The 26,939-nt window shown below is 45.7% G+C and overlaps 2 protein-coding genes across 2 annotated transcripts in view; both read right to left on the bottom strand.

Annotated features, from left to right (window-relative positions):
- LOC129406538 (leucine-rich repeat-containing protein 37A3-like) overlaps positions 1–26,939 on the bottom strand; it is a 97,123-nt gene that overhangs the window by 52,501 nt on the left and 17,683 nt on the right. The gene's annotated exons all lie outside the window — the stretch shown is intronic.
- On the bottom strand, positions 599–25,154 carry LOC129406537 (uncharacterized). Its single transcript, XM_055144698.1, is given in 9 exon segments — positions 599–663; positions 3,632–3,696; positions 5,403–5,418; positions 6,139–6,159; positions 6,254–6,419; positions 6,879–6,998; positions 8,060–8,522; positions 24,423–24,949; positions 25,035–25,154. Coding segments are annotated over 9 exon segments (1,563 nt in total).

Below are 26,939 nucleotides of genomic sequence, written 5' to 3'. Positions count from 1 at the left end.
GACCTGTTGTGAAGAGAAATGAGGTCGCGCAGCCGCAGAAGCGGCCATGCGGTTCTGTATTTCTGTACTTTAACAACTAAGTCCAGGGAGATTTCTTCCGGATATTTGATCATTGCAAGCTTGTAAACCCCATCAGTGGTCGTCATAATATGGCGGTCCCCACGCCCTTCATCCCCGGGAAGGGACAGGCACGCGAGAGAAATACCTTTCCCCTCCTAGGCGGGCATGGGGTCGTGGCTTAGTTCTCTGGCTGGAGACAGTCTGCAAGGAGCAGCCCATGTTGAAGTTGGTGAAGCTGGGTCTGGATTCATGCTCGTGCAGCTGTGGAGGAGCCGCACACGCGTGCGGCCCCCGGGGTCACATCTCGGCAGCGGTGGGAAAACTCTCCAAATTTCAAATAAGAGTTTAGAACCAAGGGCCAGGACTTCAGGAAAACTTCAGAAATTCCCTCAAATAAAGTTTTAGAGTTCATTTTTTTCTGGGGATGGTATAATTGACTGAATATGCTAAAAACTTCCAAGGTCGGCTCATTATTTTGAATTATAGCCATCCTCTGTATGTCATCCTTGTGTTTTTCTCTTCACATACTTGAATTAAATCATGTAGTTCTGGCATCAGTCAGCTCCTCAAAAGGCCTATATTCCACAGGTATTTTACCACTTTCTGAAATAAAGTTAACAAGGATAAATTCAAAATTACTGTCTAAATTGGGTAGGGCATTTGCCTTGCACGAGGCCAACCCGGGTTCGACCCCCAGCATCCCATATGGTCCCCTGAACACCACCAGGAGTAATTCCTGAGTGCAGAGCCAGGAGTAACACCTGTGCATCGCCAGGTGTGACCCAAAAAGCAAAAAAAGAAAAATTACTGTCTAAAATGTTATTTCTATAAAGGCAGTATACAATGATACTGGTGTGTACTCCCGTTATACATCCAATAATTTTATTTTTAAGGCATAAAATAAGAGCATTTTCCTTTTCAATGCAGACATTAAGTTTGGTTCTTTTTGTTTCTCTGTTTTGAAGTCAGACTCGATGGTGCTCAGGGATTATACCCACTTCGTACTTGGGAGTCACTCCTAGCAATGCCATGCTGAGCTGGAACTGAAACTATGCTTCCTGCATGCCAAGAATGTGCCCAGTCTGCTGAGCTATCTGTCCAACCCACTGCTTCTTTTGTTTCTTTATATTTTGGGTGTGGGGATCATACCTTCTGGTACTCAGGGGCTATTGCTGGCTCTGTGCTCCCTGGTGGTGCTAGAGGGGACCATATGCCATGGCAGGGATGTGCATGGCAGGTGCCTTGGCTCCAGTACCATCTTCTTAAGCCCCCATTGGTTCTTAAATGTTCCTATAGTTGACAGAAATTCTACCAACTGACCAAAGAAGTCACTTTTCCTAGAAGAATTACCCAGACTGGAAGGTTGAAGTCAACTCCGGGTCTACTCGTGTCTGACAGCTTAAAATTTCTTCTCTAAGACTGCAGGGCTATAGAGCAAGGAGAGCAATTCTGTTTGTGGATTCTCTACTGATTCTTCAGTTTCCTTCTGGCGCAGCTGGCAATATTCATAACACTATTAAATTTCATAAGAGGAGAAAATTTTAAAATCTTAAATAGTATGACCATTATTTGTTTTTGTTTGGGATCACACCCAGCAGTGTTTAGCGTCTTCTCCCGAGCTGGGTACTTGGGGGTGCTCCTGGATACCCATGTGTTGCCAGGAATCCAACCTTGGCCTTCCACATGCACAGCATGTGCACTACATCTCTCAGCTGTTTCCTGGCCCCAGCAGAATCACAGTGAAGATTCACAATACATAGTTGGTTGTTGTATAAAATCACAACCACTCAATATGTCAGTGCTGAAAACCAACCCTGAACTGATGCCAGTTGAGTTTCCTGTTCAGTAGGAAAACAGTAGCAATAATTAGAATATTTTGTCTGTTACTAAATTCTAGGTAAGTTTTTAAAATATTATTTATTAATTTTTATTATTTGATGTCTTTATTTTCTTGTTTTTAATGAATCACTGTGAGGTACAACAGTTACAGACAAACAAACTTTCATGCTTACGTTTCAGCCATAGAATGACTGAGTACCCATTCCTCCACCAGTGCCCATCCTCCACTGCCAATGTTCCCAGTATCCCTCCATGACCCCCCTCCTCCCACTCTGTGGTAGGTACATTCCCTTTTACTCTCTTCCTTTGGGTGTTGTGGTTAGCAATATAGGCATTAAGTGGCCATCATGTTCGGTCTGTTGTCTACCTCCAGCACACATCTCCCATCCCAAATGGGCCCTCCAAGCATTCTTGACTTGGTGGTCCCTTCTCTATCTGAGCTGTCTCACATGCACCAGCATGTGAGGCTAGCATCCAAGCTGTGAGCAATCCTCCTGGTCTCATTCTCTACTATCCTTGGGTGCTAGTCTCCCACTGTTACTTTATATTCCACAAATGTAAGCGTTAAGTATTTACTTTTACAATATTGCCCATAAGGTCAGCTAAATTAAAAGTATATTTTTTCAGAAAACTGTAGCTTAGAAATATCTTCGCATATCTGTTTAGAAGACCTACAGTTACATTTAAAAACTGAGACAGAGGGGCCAGAGTAATATTACAGTTGATAGTACATTCGCCCTGCATGAAGCCAACCCAGGATGAGTCCCGGAATCCCATGTGGTTCCCCAAGTCCTGCTAGCAGTGGTCCCTGAACACAGAGCCAGGAGTCAGCCCTAAGCATCAGCAGGTGTGGCCCAAAACCCAGAAAAGTAAGGAGCACTGGAGTACTGTCATCCCGTTGTTCATCGATTTGCTTGAGCAGGCACCAGTAACATCTCCATTGTGAGATTTGTTATTACTGTTTTTGGCATATCGAATATGCCACGGGTAGCTTGCCAGTCTCTGCTGTGCGGGCAGGATACTCTCAGTAGCTCACTGGGCTCTCCGAGAGGGACAGTGGAATCTAACCTGGGTCGGCCTCATGCAAGGGAAACACCCTACCCGCTGTGCTATTGCTCCAGTCCAAAGGCAGAAAAATGAACAGAGCTAGTACTTAAACAGGAGTCTGAAGTTTATAACCACTATACTATTCTGTTTTATTGACTAGCAATTGAGAAAGAAGAATTGGATCAAACACTCTACAATCTAAACTATTCTATATTTATACATTGGGGGTAATATTTACTGTAATTATTTTTCACAGGTTCCACAAAGAACAAATTTGAGACTTCTGAAAAGCATCTAGTGAATAAAAGAATAGGAAGTACTACTATTTCCATTATTTTCAATATAGGGCTGGAGCAATAGCAAAGCAGGTAGGGCATTTGCCTTGCACACGGCCAACCCGGGTTTGATTATTCCTTTCCTCTCAGAGAGCCTGGCAAGCTACCGAGAGTATCTGAACCACACGGCAGAGCCTGGCAAGCTAACCATGGCACATTCAATATGCCAAAAACAGTAACAACAAATCTCAAAATGGAGATGTTACTGGTGCGTGCTCCAGCAAATCGATGAACAATGGGATGACAGTGCCACAGTGCATTTTCAATAAAATTGACTTCTCAAATTCAATTTATTTGCTCTTCAAATAAGAAAACTGCAGTACTTCAAGGACAACTGAGAAAAGTCTTACCTAAAACCACAATGAGCAGTTTCTGAAATGCATCTGACACAGCCTTTTGAATAGCAAACTTCTGAGTCATAATTATGATCCTAAATCCAAACCAAACAAATAGATTTACAATGCCAATCTGTATTAACTGACTTAAATGAAGTCTAAAAAGAGAACTGGAGATGAAGCAATACTACAGCAGGTATGGACTCTGCCTTGTATGCAGCGGACCCATGTTCGATCCCCGGAATCACATTTGGTTTCCCCTGCACTGCCAAAAGTAATTTCTGAGTGCAGAGCCAGGACTGCCAAAAGTAATTTCTGAGTTTGGAGCCAGGAGTAACCCCTGAGCATTGCTGGGTGTGACCCAAAACGTTTTTAAAAATTAAAAATAAATAAATCACTGTATCACTGTATCACTCTCATCCCTTTGCTCATTGATTTGCTCCAGCGGGCACCAGTAATGTCTCCATTTTGAGACTTGTTACAGTTTTTGGCATATTGAATACACCACTGGTAGCTTGCCAGGCTCTGCTGTGCAGGAAATAAATAAATAAATGTATAAATAAGTAAATAGATAGATAGATAAAGAAAGAAAGAAAGAAAGAAAGAAAGAAAGAAAGAAAGAAAGAAAGAAAGAAAGAAAGAAAGAAAGAAAGAAAGAAAGAAAGAAAGAAAGAAAGAAAAAGAGAACTACATCATGATCTTAGTGAGTAAGGGAAGGCACCACACAATGTTAGGGTCGAGCAGATCTCTGCCAGGGGGAGGGGGGAGGCGTGAAGGAACAAAACCGAAACTGCTCTTTCTGCAACAGCAAGGGGATTTATTCAGGCCAGCACGCTGGGGCTCTCCCTCCGCTTTCACTCCTACGCAGAGGAGGGTTAGAGAGAGAGAAAGAGAGCCCCGTATACAGAGTTCAGACTCTTTTTATACACCTTAGTAAATAAGATTACTTTGATCATTATTCTCATTTTTCCCATTTTTCCAAGGTAACTTTGATCAACATCTTCATTTTTGGGGATCAAGGGGGGTCATCAGTGACATTCTGCTTTGCTAGAGAAAATTTCGCCATATGTCCGTGCCTTTCCTGGACATTACCAGGCGTCTGGGCAGTTTCATTTCCTGAAACAGGTCCTTGTTTTGTGTAGCTTAGGTCATACTTCAAGGTATTGTTTTACAGAGAGTGATCAAGTAAGTTAGCAAGTTACAGAAGGCAATTTAGCAAGTTACAGAAAGCAATCAAGCAAGTTAGCAAAACATTAACCCTATCCTTTGCTGCTACATGGCCCATACCGCTCAACAAGGCTATGTCTCAAAGGCTCTGTGGTAGGTATATTCTGTCAGGGCTATTACCATACATTTTTGCTGTCTGATGTATTCTGTACATTCCTGAATAAGTGAACTAGATGGGAGAAATCAGTCAAGATCATGGCACAGAGCTCACACTGATTATGTATTTCAAATAGGCAAAGTGAAGCTAGACACCTACAGATTACACTACTATAAACTAGGAAGTTGACATACCTCGCATCACTAATATTCCGAGAGCAGTACACCACAGTTGATGGGGTTTGAAGTAGGAGGCAACCAATCTCAGAGGGAAATACATTTTTACAGAGGGAAATACATTTTACATTTTACACAAGGCTCAACCTTTAACAACATATCAATAATCTCTTATCGTAGGGCTTAATGGTCCCTGAGGGAAATACAGCAATCTTCACATACTTTCCTCTAAGGAAACTTTTTTGGAGCATATTCAACAGTTGATTCAGAGCAAACAATACAAAATAAATTCTTTCTTTCTGCTTTGGGGCTGGAGTTCGAGATCGGGATGGAAACACCCAAAATATGGTGGTAGGAAGGTGTAATGGTGGTGGGATTGGTGTTTGAATATTAAATGTAATCAAATAATGTGAATTACTCTATAAAATTAAACAAACAAAAAAAACCCACAGGAGATTGAGAAAGGGTTGGTAGTGGCATAGATGAGCTGGTCTCTCCCTAAGATTCACCAACAGAGGCTGTTCCAGTTCTTTCACTAACAGCCCTGCCTTTGACCGAATACCCTAAGCCTACGTGCCACAGATTCTGGGGGAAAAAACATTTATATTAGTTTATTTCATTATCTAGATGAAGAATTTGCTGGGATAACAGAAGATTACACATGATCTATACTTGAAAGATACTTTGGAACAAAGAAGATTATTACTCCAAATAGGAGAAACACTGTTCCCATCTCCATACCCCTAAGCTTCTTGGTAGGAAGACAGCTCTAAAATTGTGAAGTTCAAGGTTCTGTCAGAGTGACAGAACAGCAGGTAGGGCACTTGCCAACCCAGGCTTGATCTCCAGCATCCCACAGAGTCCTCTGAGCACCTCCAGGAGTGATTTCGAGTGCTGAGCAAGGAGTATCATCAGGTGTCCCTAGCACCTCCCCTCCCCCCAAAAAAAAACAATGGTTCTGTGGTTACTACCTAAGATTTGAACAAGTATTGTTAAAAACATCTGCCCAAGGCTTTAGCAACTTAGCAAGGAAAGGGGTGTTTCTGATGTCTGAAAATATGATGAGAGAGAGAGAGACAGAGAGAGAGAGAGAGAATGAATTCTTTCCCACACCCCCATTCCAGTCCCCACAGAGACCTTCCAGTTTATCCAAAATCTCCTTGGCTATGCCAACTCCAGGGCTCTTGCAATCAAAGGGTGACAATACCACCTCTAAAGCACAGAAGATCTTTATGCTTTGCTTCTGAAGTGGTGCCACAATATCTTCATTTTCCCTTTCTTCGAGGTCAGAAAGATCCTGAAGCTGGATTTTAGATTGAAGGTCCTTCTGGACATCTCAATGTAGACTTTAAAATGTTTAATTAGAAATAAAAATGAAACTCCAGCAATCCAGGCTAACACTTGAAGTAACCTGTGACTTCAACATTAAGCAAAACTTTCCATGAACTTTCCATGAACTATTTCCATGAACTTTCCATGAACTTTCCATGAACTACACCAACCATGCACATGCAGAGCACACAAGTGCTCTATGAATATGGATAACACCGTCAATTCACTGAGATCTTTACTGATTCTGGGGTGTGACCGAGGCTCAGACACTTTCACTTAGACAACTCTCATCTGCCAGGTCTGTCGGTCCACAGGGCCTGCTGGGGTCACAACCCACAGTGCTGTGGAGTCGTGCAGTACTCAGGACAAAAGCCAGGGCCTTGAACACGGTGGGCACAGGCTCTGCACTTGAACTCTCTCCACTTCCTACCCTGACAATCCTTTCAGACCATCCATTGAAACCAAAATAGTAGCTTGCCAGTTCCTGGCATTGGGAGCTGTTTAGGGCAAGGGCACGATGTTGAACTGCTTTATGTCTGCTGAGACGAATCTAAAGACATAAGAGACATACTCGAGGATTGGAACGAATTGCCACAGAGATCTAATTCAGCTGACCCAAGACTTCTCAATACAAGTTTCATAAGATGGCTGTGAAGAGCAAATTGTACAAACTTTGGTGGTTGCTCTTGTTTCAGACCCATACTCAGCAACAATCAGTTACTCGGAGCTCTGTGCTCTGGGATCATTCCAGGTGGTGGTTGGGGCAATCATATGTGCTCCTGAGTATAGGTATGTATAGGGCATAGAGCAGGGACTGAAGCAGGCGTTGAGCCTGCAGAGGAGCAGCAGAGTCTATGGTCACCACGGAGGGGTGTTCTCGTGTCTGATGAAGGCGCAGGCAAGGAGGAAAGGATGGGGAGTGAGAATGACCAGCAAGATGAGGGGTGAGAAGCCAGTTCAGGGAGCCAATCAGAGAAGGCTTAGAATTATCAAGTGAAAGTTTTGTAAAAGAATAATCCTCGTTCATATATTCAGAGGCATGGGAAGTGGTGGGGGGCGTGCACGGGAAAACAGCAGAGAGGGGGACCCCTAGGTTCTTATCCCCATCCCCTCCACACCCAACTCTACTCCAGCAAAATCGAAACGAACCACAGAAGAATGGAAATGGGCCAGACAAAATAATGGGACCAATATGAGGCCCAAGCGAGACGGAATTCGGGAGCTGGAGACTATGGGGCCGGGGTACACGCAAAGGGAAGAAAGTTTACAGTGGGAAACTAGGGGTGGGCATCGGGAACGGCTGGCTTAAGACAGAGCGATGACGCTGGCCGCGAGTCCCTCCAGCCAACAGGACTGCCAAGCGCACACAGCGGACCCCATCAAAGCCCAGAGGAGGCTGGGAACTGGCTCTGACCCTGTCAGCGAGTCTCTTCCAGCAACCAGCCCTGGCGTTTCTGCAGCAGCAGCCCTGGGGCCGTGCTGCCCGGAGTCTGGGGGACACTCTGCAAGGAGGCGGGAGGCTGGTGGGTGGGGGCGGCTAGCTGCCAGTGTAAGGGGCCCCCGCCCAGCACTGCTTCCCACGGGCCCGGCCCCCGCCGAGTGCGGACCCACCTTCAGCGGAGAGGACTAGAAGAGCGGCTGCCGGCCTCAGGCCCCTTGGGCTGAGTGAGCGGCGCGCGCAGAATAAAACTTGACCATGGCGTAGGAACCCTGCGGGGCGGCCGCAGCGTTGGCGAAGACGCGCACCGCGTACAGGAGGCCAAAGCGGGAGAAGGCTGCGGACAGAGAACGATGCGGGGCCGCCGCGGTCACCCACCGCAGAGTCCGTGGCCGAGGCCCACCCTCCCCGCACACGCCCCGGCCCCGCGCGGGGAGCCACTTCCCCAGCACGCTGCACTCTGCAAGCCCGGGCTGCAGCAGCGTCGCAGGGGCACGGGCCCCGGGGTGCAGCAGGAGAAAGTGTCGCGGCGAGCTGACAGCCACGGTTCCCTTGGCACAGGACAGGGCGCGGGGCCACGGTGGGAAGTCAGGGCTCGGGGCGCCTTTCCCGGAACACCCCGTCCTGCCCTCCGACCTGGCTCACATGCAAGGCTTTGACCTTGGGGTCAGGGCTCAGCTCCCACACCAACAGGGTTTTGTCACTCTCGCTGGGAACCGTGAAAGGTACCACCTCAGCCCTCCTCGGCTTCACTGCATCTGCGCAACCCAGTCCAAAGGTAAGAATAGCGTTCGGTGCACCCCCAGTCTAGAAAGTGAGTGGGAGAACAGGATTTTTAGTGTGCTGGGGATTGGAATCCTAACAGCATTCCCCCACTAAGATGGGGCAGATTCTGGGCCTTCCCAACATCTTTCATATTTTCTCGAGCCAGACTGAACAGGGCAGGCCATTTATGGATTTGATTCCATTTTTCTTCTGCAGAACAGGAGACCCAGAACTCTGCATTTCCAGAGACCAACTCCGGTCCTGCTTTAAAGTAGTTTATAAGGTTAACCCGTGGTTCCCAGATGAAGGAACTCTAGAAACCAAGACTTGGAAAAACGTTAAGAATAATGCCTATAAGGCATCTAAGGAAGGGACTAAGATCCCCGTGGAATTCTGGATTACATGGGAGATTGTTAATTCTATTCTCCTGTTTTTGAAAAGTACAATTGATGTGGAGGAGAATATTATAAATAACACGACCTCAGTTCCTTCCACACCTAAGTCTCAAAAGGGTTTTCATAGTAAAAATATTTCTGAGGCTGGTGAATATAGCTCTACTTCCAGTGCATCAGATGAAAGTGATGCGAGTTATGAGTCTGCCACCACTTACTCAGATTCTGAGTCCGAGAGGGACTCCAGACCGCTTGGGACATGCTCCCAATCGCCCAGTCCAGGCAGAGCAGAAGCAGCATCCATCTTATCGCAGGTTAAGGATGGATTCTCTCAGTCGTTTCAAAAAGGCCTGTGTCTCATATGGGCCTACATCTTCGTACTGTAGGGAGTATCTTACAGGCTGCAGCAAAAAAGGCCTACTGGGTATCTCAAGATTTTCATGTGGTTGCTAAGACTTGCTAAAGCTCTTCTCAGTACTTGGAGTGGAGAATGTGTCTCAGTGATGAGGCCAAGGCAAAGCTTCAAGGCCTAGGCCATGCTGGACAAAACTTTTCAGGAATTAAGTTGATTTATGAGATGTTAATTGGTGAAAGGAAATGGCGTGACCCAGAAAGGCAAGTCACCTTGCTGTGTGCTGTTTTTCTTCATGTCCATGATGCAGCCCTGCATGCGTGGGAGAAGGTTGATGTAGATGCAGAAATTTTTTTTTTTTTTGCTTTTTGGGTCCCATCCAGCAATGCTCAGGGGTCATTCCTGGCTCTGCACTCGGGAATTACCCCTGGCCGTGCTCAGGGGACCATATGGGATGCTGGGAATCGAACCCGGGTCAGCCGCATGCAAGGCAAACGCCCTGCCCTCTGTGCTATCACTCCAGCCCCAGATGCAGAATTTAAGGGAGGTTTTACAAAGATTTTCCAGAGAGCCTCAGAACCTTATGCAGATTTCATAGGAAGGTTGATGAAAGCCATTGAAATGTAGGTTAAGGACAAGGAAACTCAGGAGCTGTTGACTAAACTATAGGCCTTTGAAAATGCTAATGAGAACCGCCAGGCCTTTCTGTGCCCTATTAAGGAGAAGGAAGACATAATGGGGTACTTGAAAGCATGCTGGAATGTTGGTTCTGTTAAACATATGGTGCAGGTCTATGCCTTACAGAGACAAGCTCAGAAAAGATGTTTTAATTGTGGAAAACCAGGCCACTTTTGTAAAGATTGTTCTACTGTGAGAGCACATCCTGGGCCCTGTCCCCGGTGTAAGAGGGGAAATCATTGGGCCAGAGATTGTCGCTTTAATTTTGATGCAGTGGGTGACCCCAACTCGGGACACCTGCAAGGGGGCCAGAGTCAGGCCCCACAAAATCTGGGGATGTTCTCAGTTTCAGCCCCTCTTCCCAGTGTGGAGCTTCAGAGCTCCAATCAGTATAATCGCTGAAGCCAGTGATGGCAGGAAGGCCTTGGATATTTCCTGCCCAGATACAGTTACTACAACTCCTTTTCAATAAGCCCACAACCTCTGCATCTTCAGTGGACATATGGAATGTTAAATCAAATACAAAAAGGAGGTATTTTCTCAACTGAATGTAGCAGGAAAACTCCTCATTCGAGGAAAAGGCTATGCTTTTGTTTCAACAGATGATAACCCCACTGAGAAACTTTGGATCCCATTATGTCTCATAAGAAGTAGAATTCAACCATGTGATTTGGATCTCAGACCTCCAGAGACTCACAACCCTTCAAATTCCAGCTCCAAGCTGGAAATCACAAGGAAAGAAGATGAGCCAGCGTCAGAGAACCTGAAGAAAAGGCCTCTGAACTCCTTTAAAATAACATGAGATCACATTAAGAGCATCTCTTATACCCCTCTTTTACAGGTTGTGGATTGGACAATGCCACACCAAGTATCCTGAATTACCAGTATTTTACTTTTACTCTTTCCTTGGAATTCACAGTTTCCTGAAGGAGAAAGGAATGGCTTTTAACAGGAACACCTTTTCATTTCTCTCTAGGATATCCTTTTGTATTGGAGCTTCCCTCTGACTCTTTCTATTCACAGGCATGGAGACCAAACCTCAACTGTCAAAGTCTCTGATAACTTTAAAAAAGTGTTTTTTCTCAGACATAAGCTAGGTTGCACCTCTAGGACTACCGAGGAACCTGACCAAAGAATGGCTGCATTCCCCTGCTGAAGTTCTCCTGCCAGGAGTTGTGATGCTCCTGTTCCAGTGTTCCCCAACTGATTCCTGAAATTTATCAGACTCCTAATAGCTGCTCCCTTGAGACTCATTGCTGCAACCACTACTGATGCTGTTACAGGAACAACTCTTCAATTTTGATCCAGACACTTCATTTCTTCAAAATGGGACTACATGACTTATCATTGGTGACTCTTATCACCCCTGGACAGTGCAGGACAATTGGACGCTTTACTACAAGCACTGCTCTGAGCCCAGGGTTGGACTGAAATCTTAGTACAACTAATAAGACTGTATTGTGATTTGGAATTATGTTGTGATTTGGAATTGTTCCTTATTCAAATTTTTGTGTTTCTGTAAAAGAAAAAGGGGGGTATGTAGGATAACATAGCCTCAGGTAGTTTAGGTTTTTTGGGTTACTCTCATCACAGTGATCCCATCCCTCTGAGTTTATTTATAACTTCTTTCTTTGTGTTCTGTTGACTTGTAAATATTGTTTTTCTCTTCTTGAGTCCTTTGTATAATTTATTCAGAGCCATGTCCTTTTGTATGGACACAGGAAGACTTAGCAAATGCTATGCTTTTGTAACCTGGGAGTCATTTGACTCTACATGATATTTTCCTCCTGGGCATCTGTTCTCTGACCTAAGCCTCAGCTGCCCTTACTTCCTAGCACCCCCCAAAAGCAGGGTCCCTACGAGGGACGGGACGGACCCAGGGCAATCGGTGAGTTGTGTGCTACCCTGGCATCGAGATGGGCCTGGCCAAAGTGCCTAATGCTTAACTATAAGTGAAGAGCTTGGTCATGGACAAATGCTGTCATGATCCAAACAGTGATAACTAGATTTGGACCCTGCTAGGGTTAGGAGTGATTAATCTGGCCTGAGTGCTGTAGTCTGAGTCTGTGGCAAAATGTTGCCAGGAGAGCTGCCTTGCAAGCCTCAATGTGTCTCTTGCTATGTCCATACAAAAATAACTAGTATTAAGACTGAATAAGTTCTTGGAGGAAGGAAAGGAGAAAAACACCTTAAGAGGTATTTTGCCTGCTGACAGTGGGGAAGGGCTTTGGAATGCCCTTAGGTAGTATTGGCTTTGAACCTGAGAGCCCTCAGGAAGGGCTTTCCTATGTTGACTTTGCTGCCTGGATGTGTGTAGCCTAGGGGCAAGGGGGAGAGAGAAAAAGAGGAGATGAGAGACTGCAGTAGATCCAGAGAGAGGACAGAGCTAGGAGTGCGGGAGATGAGAAAGATGGAAGATTGAATAAACGGTAACGAATCAGCAACCAGCTTGGTCCTCCTTCTTCCTTCGCTGTTTTTGGCCAACAGCCTTCCCGATCCAGCCCAAACACAGCGGTTCCAGAGGACCGAATGCAGGCAGTGAGACAGAGCCGCCCTGAGAGCCCACGAGTGCACACGCACTTCGGCTTGCTTAGATTTTTACACTTGAAAAAAGGATAATATAATCAGGGGTCAGAGCAGTAGTACAGCAGGGAGAGTATTTATTTGCCTTGCATGCAGCTGATCAGGTTCAATCCCTAACATCCCATATGGTCCCCTGAGGACCACCAGGAGTAATTCCTGAGTGCAGAGCTAGGAGAAACCCCTGAGCATTGCCTGGTTTGGCCCCTCCCAAAAAACATAAAGGATAATATAACCAATGTTCTTCTTTTCTAAGACAAAAACTGATTGCATTAGTTAAGTGTGACTTCTCTACAATGCTAATAATTGTTTTATAAAGAAGAATTTTAAAAATAATTTATTCCCTTCAGTCTTAAAGTTGCTTTACAAATGGAAAATTTTTAATCATGGTCTTAATTTTATTCTTGTTTTTTTCTGTTCTGGAAACCTACACGTCTGGAAACTACCACATCATCATTTCTCATTTTATATCTGCTGTAGTTAAAACTCAAAAGTAGGAACATGAGTGATTCAAGGCACACCCCAGTTTTATCAGTACTGATGGCTGCTACATGTAGGACACGCCTCCATCTGTCCCTTTTCTGCAAATTGCCCTGTATTGTCTGAAGAGGAGGGCAGGTTAAGGGTTAAATTTGCCTTTGTAACTTCTTGGCTGCTTTGAAAGAGGTTTTTGAGACTGCTGGGCAGGAAACTGTCACCAAATGGGCCAACAAACTGCCCTAGGAACTGTAAGCAAACATTTGCATTTGCAGGGAAACAGTTAAAAGTCAACAAATGTTGAGATAAGCAAATTAAGTGACATATGTGTGATCCCCTTTGATCCATAGATGTGATTTCCTTTGATCTAATAGGTGTAATTTCCTTTGGTCCAATATGTGTGATTTTCCCTTTTCTCCCCAAAAAGGGTTTAAAAACAGCTCTCTTTTTGAGTTCCGAGGCCTTCCGCTTTGCTGCTTTTCAGGCACAGTTGAAGGTCCCAATATAGCTATATTGGCTTGAATAAACCCCGTGCCTTTGCAGAAAGAGTTGTCTTGGTTTTGTTCTTTTGTTCTTTTGTTCCACCGCGCCTCCCCGGGGCAGAGATCTGCTAACCCCTAAAAGTCCTTAAGCAGGTTTCATTCCATATTGGCACCTCCTAAGAAAATGAAATCGACAGTGGTAGGGTGCTTGCCTCGCATGTGACTGGCCTGGTTCGTTCCCCAGCATCCCATATGGTCTCCTGAGCTCTGCCAGGAGTGATTCCTGAGTGCATAGTCAAGAATAACCCCTGAACATCACCGGGTGTGGTGCAAAAGCAAAAAATTAGATCCTGTGTAAGATACATAGGACAGAGGGTAAAGTGCTTGCCTCGCATGTGGCCAACCCAACTCTGATCCTTGGAATAGTATGTAAAATATAAAGGAACATGTTGGGAGCCCCCCACCCTCGTCTTTTTAGAAAGGATCATCCCTAATCGTTAATGTTCCTGTTTTTGGTTGATGACTGGGAGTGTATCCCCAGCACTCCAAGGGGTCACTCCTGAGCAAGACATTCAGGAATAGCCCCAGACACTTGGGTGTGGTCCCAAATAGCCCTGCCCTAAACAAAACAGAGATATAGATTCCATCCAGCACTTTTTTCCTTTTTTTTTTTCTTTTTTTGTGTCACACCTGGAGATGCACAGGAATTACTCCTGGCTCATGCACTCAAGAATTAGTCCTGGCGGCGCTCAGTGGACCATATGGGATGCTGGGAATCAAACCTGGGTCGGCCGTGTGCAAGGCAAACACCTTATTTGCTGTGCTATTGCTCTAGCCCTATCCAGGACTTTGTAAAGATGATCTGAATTCTAGTTCATTCTTCCAGAGCAGGCTGAAATCTTTGGCATTCTGACTACTTCCTCCACGCACCACTATTTTCCATGCCTCAATCAATACCAGATCATTAAGCTGTACCCGAGATTTCTCTCTCCATAAAAAACAATTGGCTTTGGTTATGTTACCTGGAGTCTGATACTGTTTAAAACCAGTAATTACAGAGTTCACTGACTCTCCCAATACCCTGTGAAACTGTTCACACAGGTCTCCACTTCACAATGAACATTCGTGGACAAGTTTTATCTTCCTTTTAGTACCTTGAGCGATCCGATTGCCCTTGACACTCAAATTCGATCAGGAAAATGTGAACCCTTTCTTCATACAAGGAATACTTTACTAATCCCCCAAATATAGACATTTCATTGGGGTCCCCTTGCTTTTACGAATGACAGTCAGGAGCTAGGGGCCCGGACTTGCATGGGAATGAGGAGGTAGCCCTTGGAAACCCTGTAGTCCTAGGGAACTGGCTCCATTTGGCTTGTGAAGGGGAAGGGAAGAAAGTGACAGAGATTGAAAGCAAAGAACAGAAGAAGTGGAGAATCCCCAAGTGAGGAGCGAGAGTAGTTCTGGAAAACTCCACAGCAGGCCGGCTTCCCCCGCCTCATTCCAGGGGACACTCTGTCACCCAGGAAGAGAGTGGTCGGCCCTCACAGGACAGCTTCCACATCAGCCTGTAGAGACAAAACACTGGTTCTGGCTTCATCCATCCTAACCCAGTGCTCTGTGAGCTCCTGTGGCCTCTCCTTGGGTCTCCTTTGTCGTGGATCTCTGCTCCGGCCTCCTGTGGCCCTTCTGATGGTTCCTGTCAATTGCCCTCATCTGTGGCTTCTGCTCTACCCCCATTCGGGGGCTTCAACATTTTAAACAGTTTTCTCCCATGACAGGAATGGGCCCTGTTTGCTTGGGCTGAGAGTAGCTAAAGGAAAATGTTGCCCCCACCCTTGCCCCACAGACTCTCTCTCTCGAAAGAGTCAGTCATAAGTACCCCTGAGGTACCTGAGTTTGCCCAACACCGCACAGTCACCCAGAGAGGACGGGCGCTTTTACAATTACTTTATCTGTTCACCGTGAAGGGCAGTGAAGTTCAGTAACCATGGGAACACCCGCCATGGCTGAGCTGACTGTTTGAGGGTGTCTACCTCTCTGGGGAATGGGACATTTCTTTTTCCACTGAAAATGTTGCGTGGCTAGATGCGACCAGACACGATTGTTTGGTGCAAATGCTCCCATGGCTCCAATTATGGAACCAAGAGCTGATCCATCGGACATTGCATCCCAGGTACTTAGGCTGGACCAAAGCCACCCTCATGGCTGCTTAAGACTTTAAGACTTAAGACTTTAGTGGTGGAACTTGAGGGGCCATCAGGAGTGGAGAAAGCTGGAGTGCAGGGGGCGCTGTGGAGCCAGGTTACCAGCAAAGCAGAGGCAACCTGACTCGGGTTTTCGGTCCCACCTGGCTGGCTCTGCACTCAGGAATTACTCCTGCCAGCCTCAGGGGACCTTAAAGGATGCTGGGGATCAAACCCGGGTCAGCTGCATGCCAAGGAAGCTCCTTACACACGGTGGCTCTGGCTCCTCCTGCAAACACTTTGCAGCTTTGCAGATTTATTTCCACTTGCTTCCCAAGGTTCCCCTGAGCCCCTTGGCTGGGCTCTGCAAGACTGCTCATTTTGGGGGTCAGAGAGATAGTACAATAGGTAGGGCATTTGCCTTGCATGTGGCCGACCCAGGTTTGATCCTGAGCATCCCATACAGTCCCCAGAGCACTGCCAGGAGTAATTCCTGAGTGCAGAGCCAGTAGTAACCCTTGAGCACTGCTGGGTGTGACGTTCAAAACAAAATAAATGAATAAATTAAATACAATTTGTAAAAAAAGACTCCTCGTGCTCTCCCTCTTCTAGCTTAAGTGGGTCTCTTACTGCAATCAACCCAGGGTTGCTCCACACTGTTTCCAAGAAAGAACCAGAAAATCCCAGGCCCTATGAGTCGAAGCTTGCTAGGCACTGGCAGTTCCTGCCCACTGCTCCTTCCTCTGTCACCACATCTTCAGTATGCTGCCCATCTCCCCGAGTCTTAGTTCATCTTCCCTCCTCACCACTTCCTCATCCCTCCTGCTCAGTCAGGCACTGGGGAGCCTCAGCACTAAGCCTCCTGGGCTTCCACCCTCAGACCCACAGGTACTTCCTCGCTGGTGACGGGGACAGCATGTCAATCTGGGCGGCCACTGGGGCCCATTCACAGCACAGCCTTTGAACAAACCTGCCAGAGCCACTGGCACAACTCCCCGAGGAAAACGGGTGGGGGCAGGGAGGGAATAGCCCTAGGACTTTTCCCAACAGGGCCTGTGCTGGGCTCCTCCCATCCCAGTGCCTCCAGCTAGCTTCTGGACAGGCTACCGGCTGCACTCTCTCTCCAGCCACCATCTTCTTTTCGGTAAAGAACCAAACCCTTGACTCTCAGGTTTTAGACTTGGCCAGGGTCGGGCTCAGCGGTGGAGCATAGGGCTGGCATGTGTAAGGCGGGTGTTCCATGGCCAACTCGTGTGCTCTCCCATGCACAGTCAGGAGGAGTTCTGGTGGACTCAAACACATCCAGGCCTAAGTCCCGTCAGGCTCAAGTACCACACCTCTGGGTGCCAGAGCATCAGGCCTGCAGAGCTAGGGTGAGCAGCAATGCACTGGAACTTCAGGCACCATCAGCCCCAGCCCCACGTGGATGGCTACCATGACAAAACACAAAAGCTGGGCTGCGGAGAGAGTCGAAAGGGCTGGAGTGCATGCTTGGCATGTTGGATGCAGGGACCCAATCAATCCCCAGTCCCTGACCACACACCTGGCTGTGGCAACAGAACAACAACCAATGTCCACCTCTGAAGCTTTCTTCATAATAAACTAACCCTGGAAATAATCCAACTGCCTGTTAAGGAAAGAATGGATAATACATTTGGCTAGAGTATTCCTAGGGGATACTACTGCACAGAGGGAAAACTGACAAGCGCAGCCTCCTGCTGTATTTACAGGTGGATCCGGTCATTTCTCTCAGAGAAGATGTCAGGCATAAACAGTAGACTCTGTGTGCTGCCATCCGGGGAAAAGGGATCAGTCAGAGTGTGTTTTCTGTGTGGGGGAGGGAACCTTCGAGAGCAGCGTTCTTCGACCTTGTCACATTGGTGGGCCAACAGCTGTCCTGCACATAGTCCAAAGCCCGGCAGTTACAACCAAGGCAGGGGGCCAGTGGTTTTCAACCCATTTCTGTGGAACCAGCGAAAAGGGGAGTGATCTTTTGCAGACCAACAAGGCATGAACAAAAGGCATTTTTTGTAACGTCACTTTGTGGATTCATTTTATTTTATTTAATTTTAATTTTTTTTTTTTGCTTTTTGGGTCACACCTGGCATGCACAGGGGTTACTCCTGGCTCTATACTCAGGAATGACTCCTGGCGGTGCTCAGGGGACCATATGGGATGCTGGGGATCGAACCCGGGTCAGCCGCGTGCAAGGCAAACGCTCTACACACTGTGCTATCGCTCCAGCCCCTATGGATTCATTTTAAAGTCTAACATTACAAAGTGAAAATCGTGCCTCTGGTTTGCCACATGGAAAGTGGCCAGAACTTGTCACAAAGTGGCAGAAACCTTCTGGCAGGACAGGCTGGCACCTACCCACAGACCCAGGATTGGGAAGCCACTGTTATCGTGGGCTTCGAATGTTCCAGAATTTGATACAGAAAGTAGCCACAGAGTATATGCCATATGTAAATATTACTGAGGTGTACACAAAAATAAGGGAACTGTAAATACAGAGAAATGTTAAGGGGGAGAGGAAGAGTCAGGAAAAACAGACTTCAGTGACTGGGCAGGGGTAAGCGGATGCAGGGCCTTTTTATAACAGACATAGAAGGGAGCTAAAGCGGCTCATGGATCTAAAAATAAGAGCTAACTCCGTAATTATGAAGCGGTGGGCCAGAGGGCTGCCCAGAAGACTGAATGCATGAGTTGTACAGGGGAGGCCCAATTTGATCCCCAGATCTCCCTATACAACTAGTCCAAAGCAAATAATCACGTTCTCAAGAAAAAGCACAGAAATGAATTTTCATGACCTTACACCTGGCAATTAGGATCTTAATTACAAACACCCAAACCCGAAGTGACAAAAGGAAATAGACGCTGGACTACATCAAAACTCAAAACTTTTCATGGAGCTCTGGGACAGGGGTAAGCCATTTGCCTTGCATATGAACAGCCTGGGTTCGATCCCAATCACCATATATGGTCTCCGGTGTTCAGCCAGAAGTGACCCCTGAGCACAGAGCCAGGAGTAAGCCCTAAGTGCCACCGGGTATGGTCCCAAAACTGAAATAAACTGAAAACATTTATGTGGCAAATGATAAAGACCAAGTTTAGGGGCCGTGGTGCATACCAGGCCTGGATTTGACGCCGGGCGCCATGTGGCTCTAAGCATCACTAGGTATAGCTCTGGAGACCCTTGAGGATCACTGTAACACTGGTGGTCTCTGGCACAAAAGGACCTCATTCTTTCACTCTGGCACGGAATCGCATGCCTTGGCTAGATGAGCAGTTAAAAATTTAACTTCACCTCTATCACACCCTTGAAAATTTTGGATTTAACTGGAATGTACAGGGGCATTGCAGCCACGTGACACCTCAAACTATACAACACTGATAAGCCAGGAGTAGCACACCAGACTGGGTGGGATGTAAAGTAGAAGGCATCCAATCTTGATTAGGAAAGTACCAACATAGAAGCATACCCTATAACAACATCTTAGCAATGTCTTCTACAATTGCTTAATAGCTACAGGGTAAGGGGCTGAAATGATAGCACAGCAGATAGGGAATTTGCTTTGTACGCGACCAACCCAGGTTCCAGTTCCAGCATCCCATATGGTCCCCTGACACCGCCAGGAAAAATTCCTGAGTGTAGAGCCAGAAGTAACCCCTGTCCATCACCGAGTGTGAACCAAAAGGCAAAACCAAAAAACAAAAACCAAAAAAACACCCAAAACTAAAAATAACTAAAAAAATAGCTCCAGGATGAGATACACAATCTTCACTAATTTTCTTCTGAGGAATTTTTTTTTCATTATTCTTTTAGCAAATTATAAGAAGCAATATAAAATAAATTACTGAGTACCTGCTTTGGGGATAGGCTTAAGGGATCATTGGAAAAACTGGAGATAATTGTGGTTGGAAGGTGCAGTGATGGTGGAATTGAATGTCTGTAACAAATCGTCATGAACAATTTTGTAAGCCACAGTGTCTATATAAGGTAAGGGAAAATAAAATTTTAAAAAATAGTTAAGTTAAAAACAAAAAGAAAAAACACACCAAACCAGGTCGAGCTGTCCCTTTTCACCAGGAGGCTGGCAGCAACAAAAGAGGCAGACAATCAAAATTGGTGGTGAAGTGGTGGAAAAACATACTGTACCTTTTAGTTTTTAACAATGTGGTAGTATTCAAGAGACTAAACAGAGGGACCAGAGGGAGAGTTTAACAGTCTGCGGCACACGGTACATGCTTGGGAGATGAGATTCCATCTCTGGCAGCAGAGGGTACCCCCCAGTCTCCAACTCCAAGCAGCTCCAGGAGCCACCCTTAGCACTGAGCTGGGAGTAGGCCCTGAGCACCTCTGTGTATGCCCTCCAACTAAAACAAACAAATGAAAAAGGTTAAACCTGGAATTAAACTGGATTCCCATTCTGTAGACTGTCTTTGTATTCTGGTCATGGTTTCTTTGAGGTACAGAAACTTAGTAGCTTAAGATAGTCCCATTTGTTCATCTCTGTTTCCACTTGTTTGGTCAATGGCATTTTGTTCTTGAACATACCTTTGGCTTCAATGTCGTAGAGGGTTTTGCCGACCTTTTCCTCAATGTACCTTATGGATTCGGGTCTGATGTTGAGTTCTTTAATCCATTTTGATGTGACTTTTGTGCATGGTGTTAAGTAGAGGTCTGAACCCATTGTTTGGCATGTGGTTGTCCAGTTTTGCCAGCACCATTTGTTAAGGAGACTTTCCTTTCTTCACTTTTCATTTCTTGCTCTTATCAAAGACTATATGCTCATATATTTGAGGGTTTGTGTAAGGATATTCAATCCTATTCCACTGGTCTGTGGGTCTACTTTTTTCCCAATACCATGCTGTTTTAATTGTTAGTGCTTTGAAGTATATTTTGAAGTTGGGGAAGGTGATGCCCTCTCCCATCTTCTTTTTCTGGAGAATTGCTTTAACTATTTGCGGTGCTTGTTGTTTCATATGAATTTCAGGAGTGTTTGATCCATGTCTTTGAAGAATGTCATGGGTATCCATATAGGGATCGCACTGAATCTGTATAATACTTTGGGGAGTACTGCCATTTTGACATTGTTAACTCTCCCAATCCATGAAAAAGAGATGTGTTTCCATTTCCTTGTGTTCTCTTTTATTTTTGAAGTTGTGTTTTGTAGTTTTCTTTGTACAGTTCCTTTACCTCCTTAGTTAAGCTGATTCCAAGGTACTTGATTTTCTGAGGCATGATTTTGAATGGGGTTGCCTTTTTCTTTTCTTTTTTTTTTTTCCTTTTTGGGTCACACCTGGCAATGCACAGGGGTTACTCCTGGCTCTGCACTCAGGAATTACTCCTGGCGTTGCTCAGGGGACCATATGGTGTAAAAAACTAAAGTTGGCCGAGGGGGTGCGCGTACCTGCGGGCTCTCTGGGCGGCTCTGTCTCACCGCCCACGTTCGGTACCCCGGAACCGCTGTGTGTGCTGTCGGTCAAGGGCAGGCGATGGAAGGAAGAAGGCCAAACTGGTTGCTCGATCGGTTTATTTCATTCTCTCTCCCTGCTTCTCTCCCGGCTCTCGGTCTCTCTCTCGATCTGTGGATCTGGCCCCCAACCCACTCTTACAGCCTAGTTAAATCTCCACAGCATGAGGGGGTTGGGGCATACACATAGGTGTGGTCAGCAATAGGGTAAGGTTCCTTTCCCTCAGGGGATGCTTCTCCTAGGACTTAAATCTCTTTCAGCAGGAGGATCAACCAAAGGGCGGAGTCCCATGAATGTGTTTCTCTTCTCCTCAGCCAGCAAACATATAAGAATTCATAATATTAATTATTTTGTATGGACACAATAAGAGATGCATTAAAGCTTATAGAATTGCTCTCCTGGGGCCATCTAATCTCAGACTACAGTGCTCAGGTCAGAACAGCCTTTCCTATCCCTAGCAGGGTCCTAGTCTCATCATTACTTTTGGATCATGACAGCATTTGTCTATGATCAAGCTCTTAACTTATAGTTAAGAATTAGGCACTTTGGCCAGGCCCATCTCGATGCCAGGGTAGCACATAACTCACCGCTTGCCCTGGATCCTTCCTGTCCCTCGTCAGGACCCTGCTTTTGGGGTGCTAGGAACTGAGGGGAACTGAGGCTTAAGTGGAGAAAGCAGATGCCCGGGAGGGAATAATATTCGAGGCCAATTAAGTCCCAAGTTACAAAAACATAATATTGTCTTCTTGTGTCTATACAAAAAAGACATAGCTTTAAAGTAAATTATTCAAAAGGCATAAAGAGGAGAGAAAGGCAATGTTATAATATTCAGTGTCCTAGGAAGTTCTGACCTTACAAATTAGCAGAGTCAGATTAGGGGAAGAGCAGATAAACTGGTAGGAATGGTTACAGATAAACAAAGGAATGGGAGTAACTCGGGAGCACTTTGATGGGTGTGACTGATAAACCTAAGCTCCTAGTTGCAAGGAGAGCAGGACAAACCAATGATATCCGACAATATGGGATGCTGGGAATCGAACCCGGGTCAGCCCCATGCAAGGCAAATTCCCTACCTGCTGTGCTATCGCTCCAGCCCTGGGGTTGCCTTTTTCATATCACATTTTTCTCCTCTCGTTATTTGTGTATAGGAATGCCATGAAATTCTAGCATTGTCTTTCTGGCAGGTTTGAGTCATGGTGGGACTGGTGTCAAAATATCGGATGTAACCAAAGTAGAGAGAGAGTATGGGGGAAATTGTTTACCACCAGGCAGGGGAGGGATTGGAATGGGGTTTGGGGGGAATACTGGGGATTTTGATGGTGGAAAATGTGCATTAGTGAACGGATGGGTGTTTGATGATTATATGACCGAAGGTCAAACATGAAAGCTTTGTAACTATCTCACGGTGAATCAATTAAAAGCAGGGAAGTAATAATAAAATAATATGGTAACCTAACATTCTGGGGCTGGAGTGATAGCACAGTGGTTGGGCTTTCGCCTTTCACGAGGCCAACCCGTGTTCGATTCCTCCACCCCTCTCCGAGAGTCCGGCAAGCTACTGAGAGTATGGAGCCATCAGGGCAGAGCCTGGCAAGCTACCCGTGCGTATTGGATATGCCAAAAACAGTAAAAATAAGTCTCTCAATGAGAGACGTTACTGGTGCCCGCTCAAACAAATCGATGAGCAACGGGATGACAGTGAACTTTCTGAATTAAAAAAAGTTGTGTGGCCATGAAAAAAGAGAGCAAGCAAGAGAGGGAGAGTCAGGAAGGAGAGTGTGGTCTTCCTGCTCATGTTCTTTCATGGCATGGCCTGAGAGCCCGGAAACCCCTGAGCCTGGTCACTGTGAGGTACAGTTAGTTACAAAGCTTTCCTGATTGTGAACCAATTTCAGCCATACAATGCTAGAACACCCCTCCCTCCACCAGTTTCATCATGTTTCATCCTTTACCCACTTTCAGCACACATCTCCCATCCAGAGCGATCCCTTCCAACTATCATTGTTATCGTGATCCCTTCTCTATCCCAGCTGCCCTCTCTCCCAGCCCTTGAGGCAGGCTTCCAGCCATGGACCATTCATCCTGGCCCTTGTTGCTAACTGTCCTTGGGTGTTAATCTCATACTATGTTTTTACTTTTTTTTACATCCCATAAATGAGCGCAATCATTCTATGTCTGTCCTTCTTCTGACTTATTTCACTCAGCATGAGCCTCTCCATGAAAGGAAGAAAGAGAGAAAGGAAGAAAGAGAGAAAGGAAGAAAGAGAGAAAGGAAGGAAGGAAGGAAGAAAGGAAGAAAGAAAGAAGGGAAGAAAGAAGTAAAGAAATAAAGAGAAAGAGAGAAAGGAAGAAAGAAATAAGGAAGGAAAGAAAGAGAAAGGAAGAAAGAAAGAAGGAAAGAAAGAGAAAAGAAGAAAGAAAGAGAGAAAGAGAGAAAGAAAGAAAGAACAAAAAAGAAAGAGAACGAAAAAAGAAAGAAAGAAGGAAAAAAAGAAACAAACAAAGAGAGAAAGGAAGAAAGAAAGAAGGAAGGAAAGAAAGAGAAAGGAAGAAAGAAAGAAAGAAAGAGAGAAAGAAAGAATGAAAAAAAGAAAGAAAGAAAGAACGAGAAAGAAAGAAAGAAAGAAAGAAAGAAAGAAAGAAAGAAAGAAAGAAAGAGAGAAAGGCAGAAAGAAAGAAGGAAAGAAAGAAGGAAAGGAAGAAAGAAAGAAGGAAAGAAAGAAAGACAAAGGAAGAGAGAAAGAGAAAGAAAGAAGGAAGGAAAGAAAGAAAGAAAGAAAGAAAGAAAGAAAGAAAGAAAGAAAGAAAGAAAGAAAGAAAGAAAGAAAGAAAGAAAGAAAGAAGAAAGAAAGAAAGAAAGAAAGAAAGAAAGAAAGAAAGAAAGAAAGAAAGAAAGAAAGAAAGAAAGAAAGAAAGAAAGAAAGAAAGAAAGAAAGAAAGAAAGAAAGAAAGAAAGATCTATTCTCACTTCACTTGCCTCTGGCTGTTCTGCTCACCCTGGTCTTCCTTCTCTCACTGATGTAGTTCTCAGTCTTCCACTGGTCTGTATCCCATTCTGCCTCGGGAACCTTTACTTCCTGCTGCTCACTGAGACGCTTCATCAGGAGGCCGGTTCCGGAGAGGAGCTTGGCACACGCCAGCCTCACCTGGGGCTCAGAGCGGTCCATTTCAGAGTCCGGATCCCGTGAGCAATGAGCTTCCTCACGTCACTGTTGGGGATGAGGGACCACAGCTGCTGGATGAGTTGCATGTCCAGTTGGTCTCCGGGGTGTGGTTTCTGTGTGGCAGAGACGATGTCGGTGGCCACGTTGTGATATTCCCACTGCGTCTCGCTGGACTGCTTGACAGCCGGCACGAGGTTGCCGGGCATCCCGGCGTCCTTCTCATGGGCGGTGCCTTTGCTACCGACGGTTTTCTCTGGCAGCGCGATGCCCCTGGTGTTGGCCCCATTTGCAGCACGCGTGCTTTCTGCGGTCTTCTTTCCTGCAGGTGAGTGTGAAGGTTGAAAGGACTGGAGCCAAGGTCCGTCCTGACCTCTCCAAGACAGAGACTCCTCTCTTGGCGGGGACTTGATGAGGTTCTCACCGCAGCGAAAGGAGGCCGCTTGGCGACTCGCACCAGCCTCTCGGGTGCTGATTCCTTCGTCTCTGTACTCACTCTGGCTTTGGGTATTCTGGGCAAAGCCGAGAGTAAGATTTATGAAAACGGTAATTTTTTCCAGTGTGTGACACGGGGCTGGGAAACTTCATGTTCCGAACTCGAGCGTCTGCGTCTTCCAAACCGAGGAGCGTGTTTTTCAAGTCTTTGGGTTTGTTTTTTGCGTTGGCTGGGATTTTTGAAGTGGCAGCAGACGGGCTGCCCATGGAGAACTGCTCCATGTGGTGGAATCCAACGCCTCGTGCTCCTGGATGGAGGAGGACTCCTCTTTCAAGGAGTTTTCCACCCATTTCCTGGGTGTTCCACCAAGGGAAGCTCTTTTGGTTCTCTTGGGGCCGACTCCTGAGCCTTCTCTTTCAGGCAATGTTCCTTAAGTCTAGCTGCTCATTCATGAAAACGAACAGGCTGTTTCTCTATGCTGAGGCCTCCTCCGGTTCAATGGTCAGCTCGGTGCTGGTATTCTTCTTTCGAGTCTGTAAAACCTTCATGAACTCCCTTTTCGTGGTACTTATGGACTCTTCCTCCTCTATCAAAAAAAGAGCTTGCTTTTGATCAAGAAAGATAACTGGGGATAATTTTGGGAGCACAGACATAAATTCCAGACAAGTAAATTAGTAATCAGGAAACAAGAGCCATATTGGGAAAGGGGGGCACAGGGAAGCCCTAAGTTTACATTTATGATTGGCAAGAACAAAAGGAGAAACAAAGAAATGATCATTGCTATTTATTCAGAATAAATAGGGCATGAAGCTTAGTGCATGTCTTTAGGATTATCCCACTGGGGGGCAGAGTGACAGAAGAGCAGATAAAGTATTTATCTTGTACGCAGCCAACCTGGGTCTGATCCCCAGCACCCATACTGTCCCTCAAGCCTTACCAAGACTGACTCCTGAACACAAAGTCAGGAGTTAACTTTGAGCACCTCTGAGTATGCCCCCAACAAGTAAACACACAAAAGATAATCATACGTTTATTCCACTGGTGTCCAAGGACCAGGTCCCCAGTATTCAAGACAAATATTTGCTGCTCAGTTAGACTCTTTACAGATCAACTATGACTTGTTTTTTGTTTGATGTATTGGCCATTTCTAGCCATGCTCAGGGGTTACTCCTGGCTCTGCTGTCAGAATTGATTCTAGGTGGTGCCTGGGGAACCACATGGGATGCTGGGAATTGAACCCGTGTTGAATGCATGAAAGGCAAGCACCCTATCCACTATACATCTCTCCAGACCCTCAACTATGACTTTTTACATTCCCATACCTTTATCCTGTACTCCCCATATGAAGAGAGAGGACTTTTTTTCTCTACCTTTTTTGTGAGCTAATGTTCTTGTTACCATCAAAGAAGACGAAGAAATTCCTCCAGAAATCAGGTCCTCATCTGAATACACGCTTCCTCCACCTACCCACTAATTCTTTTGCTTATCAGTCCTTAGTCTCATATTGTTGAATCTGGGCAGATGTCTAAGTATAGGTTAATGGATTTGCCAGAATATATGTTAATATGCAATGTTGAGAAAATATAGAAAAATAATTCTGTTTTGTTTTGTTTGGGGGCCACACTTGGTGATATTCAGGGCTTGCTCCTGGTTCTGTGCTTAGGAACTCACTCCTGGTGGTGCTTGGGAAACCATATGGGATGCTGGCAATGGAACCCGAGTCATCTGTGTGCAAGGCAAGTCCCCTATCCACTGTACTATCTCTCTGGCTCCTGAAATAATATTGGAGCTCCCAGAATTGGGGAAAACAACTCTTTGTAGATGTCTATTTTGTTTGTTTTTTTTTTGCTTTTTTATTATTTTTTATTTTTATTTTTTTTTAATTCTTTTATTAATTCACCATGTGGAAAGTTACAAAGCGTTCAGGTTAAAGTCTCAGTTATACAATGCTCAAACACCCATCCCTTCACCAGTGCACATATTCCACCACCAAGAATCACGATATACCTCCCCCCTTCCCCCCACCTCCTCAGCCCCCCACCCCGCATGTGTAACTGGTAAATTTC

This window comes from Sorex araneus, chromosome 7, assembly GCF_027595985.1.
Source record: "Sorex araneus isolate mSorAra2 chromosome 7, mSorAra2.pri, whole genome shotgun sequence".
Classification (NCBI taxonomy): Eukaryota; Metazoa; Chordata; class Mammalia; order Eulipotyphla; family Soricidae; genus Sorex; species Sorex araneus.
This window is presented reverse-complemented; position numbering and strand designations above follow the sequence as displayed.